The 12,052-nt window shown below is 45.2% G+C and overlaps 1 protein-coding gene across 1 annotated transcript in view; it reads left to right on the forward strand.

Moving 5' to 3' along the window:
* NRAP (nebulin related anchoring protein) overlaps window positions 1–12,052 on the forward strand; it is a 68,211-nt gene that overhangs the window by 36,532 nt on the left and 19,627 nt on the right. The window contains 9 exon segments of the mRNA XM_023530121.1: window positions 280–323; window positions 511–822; window positions 1,986–2,090; window positions 4,554–4,652; window positions 6,260–6,364; window positions 7,115–7,222; window positions 7,762–7,875; window positions 9,631–9,828; window positions 11,215–11,319. Coding sequence (XP_023385889.1) covers window positions 280–323; window positions 511–822; window positions 1,986–2,090; window positions 4,554–4,652; window positions 6,260–6,364; window positions 7,115–7,222; window positions 7,762–7,875; window positions 9,631–9,828; window positions 11,215–11,319 — 1,190 coding nt within the window.

A 12,052-nucleotide genomic window follows, 5' to 3' on the forward strand; every position in this document is an offset into this window, starting at 1 on the left:
CCATATTCCTAAATATTTTTGTGCCCTGGTTATTTTTTAATTTGAGCTCCTTTCTCAAAAAGCCATTGTATTTTGAATATTCAGTGTCTTTTTTTATTTCATGACAACTTCTTATTTCTAATGATCTTGCTTTTACCAAAAAAGGATTTTAAAGTGGCTTTTAGGAAAACAAGAGGACACTTAAAAATAAATCCAGCATGACTGATCACAAATAATATAGACAAAAGACAGAATTTCACCAGGAAATTGGGAGAAGATTGTTCTGTAGATTCAGTTTAGTGCTGAGCTTCCTGGCAGCTGGGGTGAAAAGGGAATACTGAGCAGTCATCTTTTATTTCACCGTTGCATGAAAGGAAATATATCAGTTATTCAAAGGAGGCAAACGTTTTATGATGCTAATTCTACTAGGATCCTGTTGTATGGCTTTGTTTAACTTTCATGCCTGTCTTTGAAGCTTCACGGTTCCTTTAGGAGAGTCTCATGTGGCCCTGCTCTCTTCCTCCCCTTTAGGTGAAGTACAAGGAGGATTATGAGAGGTCCAGAGGGAAGCTCATTGGGGCCAACAGTGCCCAGGGGGACTCGCAAATGAGCCACTCGCTGCAAATGTCCAAGCTGCAGAGTGAACTGGAGTACAAGAAGGGATTCGAGGACACCAAATCCCAGTGCCACGTGTCCATGGACATGGTCCACCTCGTGCACGCCCGCAAGGCTCAGCATTTAGCCACAGATATAGGCTACAAGACAGCGTCACATCACTTTACAGCTTTGCCCACAGATATGAAGGTGGAATGGGCCAGGAAGGCTTATGATTTACAGAGTGAAGTAAGATCTGTGTGTGTGCATGTGTGTGTGTGCTAGTGTTGGTGCAAGGGTTTTTCCCAGTCCCTTCAAGACAATAGTTTATACTTATGGGATACCTATTTCTGGATCTCTAAATGGAAATATTTTAACTTCCTAGTGGTTTAACTCTTATTCGAACCAGGCCCATTATAAATTCTATATGACCAAACAGAAAATCATAAGCTATTTTTTTCTTCTTGGAATTCTGCTCTCTATATTTGTTTGTTTGTTTGTTTCTTTTTATTGCCAAGTGTGGGGTGGAGGATTTATTTGTGACATTCTTAACTGTGGCCTCCCATGGGAGAGCATCTCCGATACTCGGTCCAATCTTCACATCCCCATTTTTAGAACAATCGGCTCCCCGATCTTTAACAACCCTCTCCCCTTTTTTCTTACATTCCCCGCCTGGTTCTGTTTTCTTTTGTCTTCTGTTGACCCTGAGAGAACTGGAAAGGCAGGTCAGCGGTAGCCAGACCGTCACACAGGGGGTGGGGGCCATGTAGACACACCCTTCCAGGTAGAGTTGTTTCAGGACAGACGAGGATATGCTGGTTTGAGAGAAGTGTCCATTTACATGGCTTTCCATTAAATCTGCTCCTTCAATGGCAAGTAACGAAATGCGAACGATCCTTCCCGCAACGCACCCAGCACCAAGTTGCAGTCAGTGCACACGAAGGAACTGACGCTGCGGGAAGCCTCGGATGTCTTGTGACATTCCCTCAAATAGCTCCCCACTTGGGTTCTGTTGTGAATTCTCATTTTCTTCTCCCCTGCATGTCATTTTAAGCGAGAAAATGGGAAAAGCAGACAATGAGGACGCCCTTTTTTGCGAGGTAGACGTGAGCCTGGGATGAGGGACGGCGTTGGTTCGGCCCCTCCCGACACACCCCCAGTAGCGTTGGGTGGGCGGGGCCTACAGTCGCCACCAGCGGGATGGCTCCAATTAAAGAGGAGATTAATTTACATTTTGGAGCCCTACCTGTGACTGTGCAGAAATGGATAAGACAAAAGTGGCATCTCATTCGACTCAGCCGGCACCAAGGCTACATCGGGAGTTGTTAATAGCCCTTTACATGTCTGCGCACCAACAATGGCCTGCTTCTTCTTCTTCTTCTTCTTTTTTTTTTTCCTTTCTCCTTTGTCAGAACCAATACAGGGCAGATGTGAAGTGGATGAAAGGCACGGGCTGGGTCGCCACCGGGTCATTAAATGTGGAGCAGGCGAAGAAGGCAGGAGAACTCATTAGTGAGGTGAGATTCCCCAACAGCATGCAACAGGCCTGGCTGCATTAGGCGCGTGGCATTCCTGTATAAAATTAAAATAATTTCCACTCAAAAGGCAAAGAAAAAGGCAAAGCTACATGAAAGGCCTCGAAACCCACACTAGGGCTGGTAATTAGAGAGAAACCACATACCAAACACACACCAGTGGGAGCCCATAGAGCCCCGGCAAAAACAAAGTGGGTGACAAATGATATTATGAATAATAATGGCAATCAAACGGGAGCTCAATTGCTACCCACTAACTTAGCTTTTTAATGAAGCAACACAGGAGGGATGATGAAAAGACACATTTATTGCTCCCAGAAAGCCCTTTTGTGACTTCATGCACATTTTCTCCCTCTTTCTTTCTTTCTGCCACAGTGTAAACAGTTTTTGAATATTCACGTGGTATGAAACACGGAACATGGTCCTCTCTTGGGGTGGGTGTGGGGAAGTCTCACTTCTATTTAAATCTCACCCATGTCTATTTGTAGCCATCCTAACTGGACCCTAAGGCATTATAAAAAGAGCTATTTCCTCACAATTTAGGACATTCTCATTGAGCAGATCAGGGTTTCTCAATCTCGGCACTATTGAATTTTGATAATTTCTGTAGTGGGGATTGTCCCAGGCCTTGTAGGGTGTTTGGCAGCATTCCTAGCCTTTACCCACTAGATGCCAGTAGCATCCTCTGTCCAATGTGACAGCCAAAAATAATTCCAGACATTACTGAAAGGTGGAGAGCCACTGGCTTAGACACACCAGGGAGCTGTCCTAGGCTCACGCTCAGAGAGGCTTCACACCCTCCAGCCACCCAAATCCACCTCTGTTCACGTCTGTTTGCAAAGGGACTTGCCCAGAGGCAAGTGAGCATTTGTTTAGTTGACTTCAGAGTAGCCTGGTCCTTCTGGGCTTTTCTGCGTGGGGAGCAGACCATAATGCCATAGCCCAGAAGGCTTCATGAAGCCTTGGTGTCCAGCCACCTGGGACCTTGTTTTGGCCCCAGGAGGAGACTGGATGTATAGTTGAAAAAGAAAAACACCTATTTTAGTTTTTCGAACACACCTGCTTTGCATTGATATTTTCCCATAGGAGAGCATTCTAGTTACCCGTCACAACACAGAGATGATTTCAAAACAGAGTTCACCGTGATTGGCTTAATTTTTAGCAGTGCTAGTCAACATTCAAGGCTCGGAAGACCCTGGGAGCTCAGTGTATTTCTCTGAGTACTTCAGTCTTGTATCAGTTTGCCATGCTTCTAGTTTCTTGTCAAGTTGGGTTGACCTTTTAATTTTGAGAAGGAATGCTAGGCGCTGTTGAAAGACCACAAAGGCGCGCGCGCGCGCGCACACACACACACACACACACACACACACACACACACACACATCTATCGTTTAAAGCAGGAGACAGTAAACTTTTTTTGTTAAGGGTCAGATAGTAAATATTTTTGGTTCTGTGGGCCGCCAGGTTTCTGTCACAACTATTCAACTCTGCCCTCGTAGCATGAAAGTAGACATACACAGTACATAAATGAATGAGCATGGCTGTGTTCCAATAAAACTTTATTTACAAGAATAGATGATAGGCTCCATCTGGCTGGATATTGAGCTGTGTTTTCTTGAGACAACCCAGTATGCAAAAATCCAACCCTATAAATTAGGAAGTGTTTATAAATAATTGTCTGATTTGAGAAAAGATATGATGAAGAATTCCATTAAGGTAGTCCTCTGGAAATATAGTTTGATTAAAAAAAAAAAAACCAGAAATTTACGCATAATTTTTAGAATCAAAATTGGGTTTCTAGGTCTTTGCCAGCATTTGAAGTTTTTGGTATTTGTTTTTGTTTTAATAAGTGTCTTTTAAGTTGTATGATGACTCCTTTCAATAATATCAACTTTTTTCTTGTTATCGTAACATTTTAAAGAATTATAGTGGATATTAAGTGAGCCAGGTTCTAAAGTGATTGGATAGTATACGATCACTGATTGTTAAGCATGAGAGTTTTGACTGTGATAATCTCTGTCAAGTCCTTTAGTGAAAAGAAAATAGAAAGCTTCGATTGATAAATGTAACTATGAATGTTCTTTCTTCCTTGGGAGATGTGAACTAAGATACGTAAACAACTGTGAGACAGTATTTGAAGCCTATATAAAAAACAAAAAACCCTTTCCTAAAGTGCGTATCCCACAGTATTTCACTGGTATAATCTAATTTTGAGATGTTTTCTTTGCACCAGGTAGAAATACTTTAATGTTAATTGACATGAGGTTATTCTTAAATCGAAACAAATATTAACCGGAAGGCACCTAGGATATAAAGATGGAGGAAGCCGAATAATAATTATGTTCACAAATTCACTCTAATCTCAAGCAACCTATGATTTTCTCTTTCAAATGGCATGAAAGAGCAGCACAAAATTCACAGCTTTGATCTTTTTCTGCTCAACAGAAGAAGTACCGTCAGCATCCAGATGCTTTGAAGTTTACCAGTATTAAAGACACTCCGGAGATGGTCCAGGCCAGAATTAGTTATACCCAAGCAGTGGATGTAAGCGATAATGTATATACATTACAACTCCAAGAGTGGGCTCTTCTTTCGACATTGCGATTGAAGCCGAGGGGTTCTTGGCTTGCTCCTTCTGTTGTTCTAAGGATGAAGGAACTGCTTGTCCTTTGTGGAGGTGCACCTTAGTGGGGTGCTTCCTCATTAGGATGCAAATGGCGTGTTACCACTCTTAGGATGCCAAATGGGGCTCTGCCACCCCATGGCCCTGATGCTCTCATTCCTTCCTGTTTGCACGTCTGGAAGATTTGTCTCTCTCTGACGGGGCCTTTTCTCCTCTCCTTTTGTTTTAAAGTGTCGTTTTTCAGAACTGGAATTTTTGGGTGAAATTCTTGGTAATTGGAACACCGAAGCAATGCTCAGAGCTCCTTGGGAGTTTAGGGCAGGAATTCTTCTTCTCTGAATTTCCCCAAGACTTTGAAAATGATTTAGATCTGATGTATGTACATTAGACTAAATTTTCAAGCCATCGCCCATATTCTGTTTTTAATGTGAAACCAAGATCTGGCCTTTTGTCCTCTCAGCCCAGGGTTCTTTGGAGACTAATTTGAATGATGAAGTCCTATAAAAATTCACTTTTGGATGTGAATTAGCTCTGTTTGGCTGATTTTACTGAGAGAGGTCCACAGCCCTCTGTGCAGGGCAGAAATGCCCTTTAAATCTCCAAACCATTCAACTTGCCACGATGAAAATTTACAAATCTTGGAGGGAGAGATTTCAAAATTCTTTCCTTTGTTTCCCATTTGAGCAATTATGCTGGTTGTGCCTTATTCGACAGGCATTCTGAAATGGCCTGAGTGCCTGTCAGATGAGATATATTTGGGGATGATTTACAAACTTGAGGGTTTAGAAATTTATCATTTCTTGATAGTCAGCCCATCGGAATCAAATTGAATTCAGAGAAACAAGAACTTTTGTATGAAGAAAAACAATACCTGCTTCTTCCTTACCCTAACCAACTCTAGGGGGCACTGCTGTGATACGTAGAAACTCGGACACATCTAATAAGATTTGGGATGGAAAAAAGCCCAGTTTAGAAACTTTCTTTGGTGGCTGCTGCCAACTCGATGTGTCATTGCTAAGTACTAGAATATTGTAAGCCCAAATCAGAGTTCTGGGAGAATAGCACCCCAGACCTACCCAGGAGACATTTATTAGCATAAAAATCCTTGAGATGGGAGAGGACATGAGGATTGAAATAAGTCCAGGGAAAACCTGACCTATGGAAGAGCCACTCTCTCTCATGCCTCCTGAATTTTGATGCCCTCTCATAGCTTATAGTTAATAACAAAATTACCAGATGTTAACGAGATCTCATTTCTCGTTTGACAACCATCAGCAGTGTGCTACAAGTAGAGCGTTAACTGAAAGTTTCAGCCTGTCATGTTCTGAGGTGGGAAGTAGCACTTGGGAGAGAATGAAACGCATGTCACCCCGCTAGCTGTGAGATCTAGGTGGAGGCAGGGTGCCCATGATCCTGTCTCTATAGGGAGGTGGCAGCTGCAGGACCCTTGTCTCCTGGAGTTTAATTTGGCTGATGGCTGCATGAGGAAGGCTTCTGGATTTAATGTAAAACCTCTCTCTACCCACAGAGGTTATACAAGGAACAAGGAGAAAATATAAAGCACCATTACACACAAACAGCTGACCTCCCGGAAGTCCTGCTGGCCAAGCTGAATGCCATGAATATCAGTGAGGTGAGTTTGATGGGAAGGCAATGGTTTTAATTATGGGAGATCAGGAGACCTGTGCAGTTGCACAGCATCTTGTGCTCAGAAGGGCCCTGTGCTTGGTTTGATGTTCTGCTGTCACCATTTTGAATATTCGATATTTTTGAACAAGGGGCCCCATGTTCTCATTTGTATTGGGCCCTGCAAATTATATAGGTGGTAGTTGGTCCTGGAGAAAAGTCAAGCTCATTTACAAGAATGAGACTAGGAAAACTGCCTTAATACGAAGGGCATTTATATTGAGGGGCTGGAATTTGGGAGCGTCAGAATATAGGTGAGTATATCCGGGGGTGTGCCAAGGAGAGACTTGGAGGATTTAACCCCTCCACTTCCTCCTCCCTATCAGCACCCCCCACTTCCTGTTCTTTGACAGAGATAGCTGAGTTCTCTTCATCCTACATAAAGAGCCACACACATACAGCTCATGCCTCTTTCTGCCAATCAACTTGCTACTCAGAGAAATCTGGGTCTATCTGTCTTTAAAACTCTTACTTTTTAACCCTCCTTCCCCCACCCATGGCTGTCCCCTCCAAAGGTGGGCACAAGGCAGGATCCAGCTCTTTGTTGATTTTTGCTAAGCCCCAGTGATCTCTGACTCCCAACTGGGGAAAAAAAAAAAAAAAACCCACAACAAATTCAATTCCCACGTTGGTAACGGGAGTTTGGTAAACCACCAGGTCACGTGACAGTCTTTATTTGTGCATATCTTCCCAACAGACACGTTATAAGGAATCCTGGAGCAAACTTCGAGACGGTGGTTATAAACTGAGATTGGATGCCATTCCATTCCGGGCAGCAAAGGCTTCTGGTGAAATCATAAGTGATGTGAGCATCCACCTCCATTACTGTGATAATATTTAATCCTAACCAATTTTTATTCCCTTTGCCCCTAACTCCTGCTTTCTTTTGCCTGTGGATAATATCCTCTCCTCTCCCAACTGACTGTGTTAGGGCTATCAGATAACGACCAGCGAGAAAGAACATACCCTACAACAAAAAATTCCCTTGCTGGAGTATAAAGCCAGATGCTGGATGGTAAATATGGACCCTGGGCAGATGAAATGCACCCTCCGCCAAGCGTTTTCCTAAAGCAAGTCCACGTGAAGAGACTGTTAACAATGCACCCACCTTCTTCCAGCGTGGGCGGCCCAAGTGCTAACTCGTCTGCCATTTCATATCCCAGCCCTTTAGTCATTGGGAGTCTTGCATATGAAAGAATAGGCCTTCTGACGACTCCCACGCGTTTCTTTTAACTCACCCAGTTACTGTCAAAAGAACAAAACATTTTCGTCCAATACCCACCTCTTCCATTCCGTGTCCCTTGTCCCTGAGCTGTTACTCTCTCCTGTTCTCTTTCCCTTTAGTACAAATACAAAGAGGCATTTGAGAAAATGAAAGGGCAGATGCTTGGCTCCCGGAGCTTGGAAGATGATATCAGCCTTGCACATTCAGTGTACGCGAGCTCGCTGCAGAGTGAAGTAAGTGGGAGAAAATGCAACAGAGCTGCACGCCCCCCCCCACCCCGCCCCCAACAGTGCACAGCCAACTAATGCCGTTTGTCCTTCTGGTTGTGGGTACTGGCTCTGTCCTAACCAGCTCTGTGGCATGATCAGGTCCATTGGTCCCTCTGGGTTTTAGCTTCTTCCTTGGTCAAGTGAGAAGTTGGGTTAGCTGACCCCTTAGCTCCCTTCCGGGCTGGGAATTCTATGATTTTGACCAGGGGCCACAAACGGGGAGCTTGTGGGCTAGATTTAGACTACGGAGTTGTTTTGTTTGGTCTGCAAAGTAATTTCATTGCAAACCTTAAAAATGGAAAGTTTCATATAAAAGTTTTAGACTTCTGGCCAGAAGCCAGACATAGATTCCTCCTGGCTGCAGTTGAAGTTGATTACTGAGAGCTCCATTTAAAAGGGAGCCGTGTTCTCTTGGTTATGCAGCCCCCCACTTCCTCCTTCATTCATTTATGCTACCTGTCTGGCTCCCAGAGGCATCTGAGTTTGCAACCCTTATTTTGCCCCTCTGGATGCTGGCACATGCATAACAGGAGGTGAGCAGCAGGTGAGCGAGTGAAGCTTCATCTGTGTTTGCAGCTGCTCCCCAGCTCTAACATCACCACCTCAGCTCCACCTCAGATCATCAGGCATTAGATTCTCGTGGGAGCACCAGTCCCTGGTTCCAAAAAGGGTGGGGACTGCTATTCTAGAGGACCAAACACTTTTACATGCAATAGCTCATTAACCACCAAACAATCTCTAGGAACTTCATCTTGTTATTCATCCTGAGTCTACTGATAAAAACTCAGTCCATCGTCTAAGATCAGCTAGAAGGGGGCAGGGCCAGGACATAGAACCAACTCCACATTGCTCTCTTTCCACAAGCTTCACGTGTTCTCTGCCTCAGTGTCCCCGCTTCTCACATTATTTTTTTCTTTTAAGCTCTGGAATGCCGACCTTAGAGTATAGGGTTGGACATGAATTATTCAGGGCTGAGAGGAGGATTAGCAGAGGTGGGAGCGGGAGGTTAGGCAGCCGTGGCTGGAGCTTCAGGAATGCCACGGGTGGATGGAGAAGAAAGAGCTGGCAATTACGCATCTGACTCCCAAGAAGCACTGAGTGAGCTTCACGCACCTGTACACAGCTCCTCCAAGGACTGTAGTGGAGCTCATGGTCTGGAAATGAGCCTCTCCCTTCTCTCTCATGATGATGTTAGGCTCTTGGGAATACCCATCCCTCAGAACTGGCTTTTCAAGCATCCATCCACTGCTCCTGACTCCCAGATTTCCTGGGGGGGGGGGGGGGGGGTTCTGATGCTTTGTAAGCTACCTTGAGAGGAAACTCTCTGGTGTCTAAAATCTGAACCTGAGAAGGTGAAGGGAAGAAACCGTGGTGGCAGGGCCTGCATCTTCTAACCTCTGGAAAATGGAATGAGCTGAAGTCGGGAGCAAGGAAATGATTGACGTTTTAACTGTCCCTTGAACTTCTGTATTTTCCCCAACTGGGGGAACCATGGGCTTTTGTCATTCCAATCGACGACCTTCAGGAGCTGGGGCCGGTGAGCGGACGTGGAGACGATTCCTGCTTCCTAAGCCAGTCCTCACAGGAAAGGAGCCCTGCCCCTGCCAAGAATATCTCCTGGGCTTACCCAGGACAGTGGCATTGCAGTTACTCTCCCTGATGGTCCTGATGCAAATAGTGGCTTTGAAATCACCGCTGTTGATTCGTCTGCCCCTCTAGGTGAATTACAAGAAAGGCTTCGAACACTCAAAGGCGCAGTTCCATCTGCCGTTGGACATGATAACCCTGGTGCATGCCAGGAAGGCTCAGAACCTGGCCAGCGACCAGGACTACAGACACCCGCTCCCCCAGTACACGTCTTTGGAGGAAGACCTGAGGCTCAGCTGTGCCAAGAAAGCTCACAAGTTGCAGAGTGAGGTGAGGAGACCTGACCTCTCTCTCGGGGGCTCATTCCTGTCCCATTTGACCCTGAGGCTGTGACCTGCCAACTCCAACTGGCTCTGCAGGAAGCTCCAGAGATGAGGAATCCTAAACTTGGGGTTCCTTTTGAAATAGCACTCCGGCCTGGTGTTTCTGCCTACCTCTTAATAAGCACAATTGCACAGATCTAAACACAACAACCATTAATTGAGTATTTCTGCTGAACTCTAAGCATTGTTTTTATGCATTATCTCATTTAAACCACAAAACTACCCTATATCAATAGTCTCTGTCCCCATTTTACAGAGGAATTATAGTGAGACTCAAAGAAGTTAAGTAGCTTGCCCAAGATCACACAATAAATGAGAAAGGGGTGCTGATTCTGGATGTGCCTTCTGGGCTTACCCCACCTGTTTCCTGGGGATGGCAGGCCCAAGAGGGTCAGGAGCATCAAGGAGTTCCCTACTCCCAAAGAGATACAGGATGTCTCATCCCAACCGGCAGCAGCATCCTGTCTGGTACTCACCTTACTTCCCAGCTTGCTGGGTTTTCACGCTGTGAGATTTGCAAGTAATGGGCCTGTGTCAGAAAAGAAAACAGTGCACCAAACCTGCTCCCTGGTTTGGCAGTGCCTGCGCGCTGAGCAGCGCTCAGATCTAGGTATCTGTCATCTGTTCAAATTTTGTGTCTGTGTACAGCATTTACTGAATGACATAAACTGTCAGGAACCTGAGAGCAGCGGTAGGTATGGGGAGCTGCCACGCTCAGCTTAGGGGCCTGTTGTCACTTGAGCACCTCTTGTTGTGATAGCGATTAGAAGGCAGCACACCCAGGGGTGCCTCGGTGGCTGAAGGGAAGTGAATCCGGGGACCCTTTAAACTGTCAGCCAAATCACTCAGGTACCCACACTTGCCCCCACTCACACAGACTCAGACAGGCCTTTGCCAGATAATCCTGGATTCGTTTATTAGTTCTTTCTTAACCCATGATTAATTAATGCCACCCTCTGCTGCTGGGTTTTGTTGTAGCAGACCTATTAAACCATTGCCACACTTGCCCCAAGACAACTGATTTTCTAACCACAATCCTCTCTAGCGTTTACTTTCGATTGCCCGTATTAAAATAAAAATCAGCCTACCGTTCCTCTAACAGCCACTGAGACAAGTGACAGCAGCGTTATTTTCTTCTGACCTACATTTTTGTTTTCCTAATGAGCATTTACTAAGAAGCATTTGTGCATCTGCTGAATATGAGCTACCTGCAGAGACTGGCTTGGCCCCGAGTTCTAGTTATGACGCCATCCTGTAGTGGGTCCTCTGGTTTCTCTGCGCATCCCAGTTCTGAGAATTTGGCTTTTCTGGTCCCTTGTGTTGTTCCTTGTAGAATGCGTACCGGTCGGACCTGAACTTTATGCGGGGTGTCGCCTGTGTCATTCCAGGCACGTTAGAGATTGAAGGGAGAAAGAGAGCGTCTGCACTCATCAGTGAGGTAACTGGGGACCGGAGCGGGTGAGGAGCGTCAAGTATGTTTCCATAGCAGAGGAACAATTGGTTTGTTCCTGACCGCGAAAACGAGTTACATGTTACACCCTTTGCACTGGGGACTCACTGTGGAACTTCTCTCCCGGCCTCTCTTCCTGGATTCTTCATTCAGACCGAGTGTCATTTAAGACAGCTTTGCAGATATGGAGTCGGTTCCTCTGTTAACATATAAGGATTATTCACTGACTCATAAGATGTACTTTCCTCGTGTCCCTTTGGAGACTGACCCTGTATTACAATGTGAAGTGGGCAAGCATTGGAGACCAACAGATGGAGATTAAAATTCCGGGCCAGCACTCATTTGCTGTGTGACCTCAAGCCAGTCACCTGCCCTCTCTGAGTCTCACCTTTTGAATCGGTCAAATGGGGACACTCATACCTCCTTTGTTTAGTTTTTGTGAGGATTAGCACTAATTAAAGCATTGTGCTTCTCTGGTGGCTGTATATGAAATAGTTACTATAAGCTTAGTTATAATTTCTTGGTAAAAATACAGAAGTCTAGAATTCTAAGCTCTTTGAATCCTGAGGAACCTTGCTCACCCCTGAGAGAACTTTGGGACTGCCATTCATGGTAGATGCAAGGACAGGTGGGCACTGGAAGTAAATGTGGTTAGTGGCCAGCCTGGGGGCATCAGACGAGCTATGGTTTGCTTGCACATTGACTAGGAACTCTGGGCAAG

The sequence above is a fragment of the Pteropus vampyrus genome, unplaced genomic scaffold, assembly GCF_000151845.1.
Source record: "Pteropus vampyrus isolate Shadow unplaced genomic scaffold, Pvam_2.0 Scaffold46, whole genome shotgun sequence".
Lineage (NCBI taxonomy): Eukaryota > Metazoa > Chordata > Mammalia > Chiroptera > Pteropodidae > Pteropus > Pteropus vampyrus.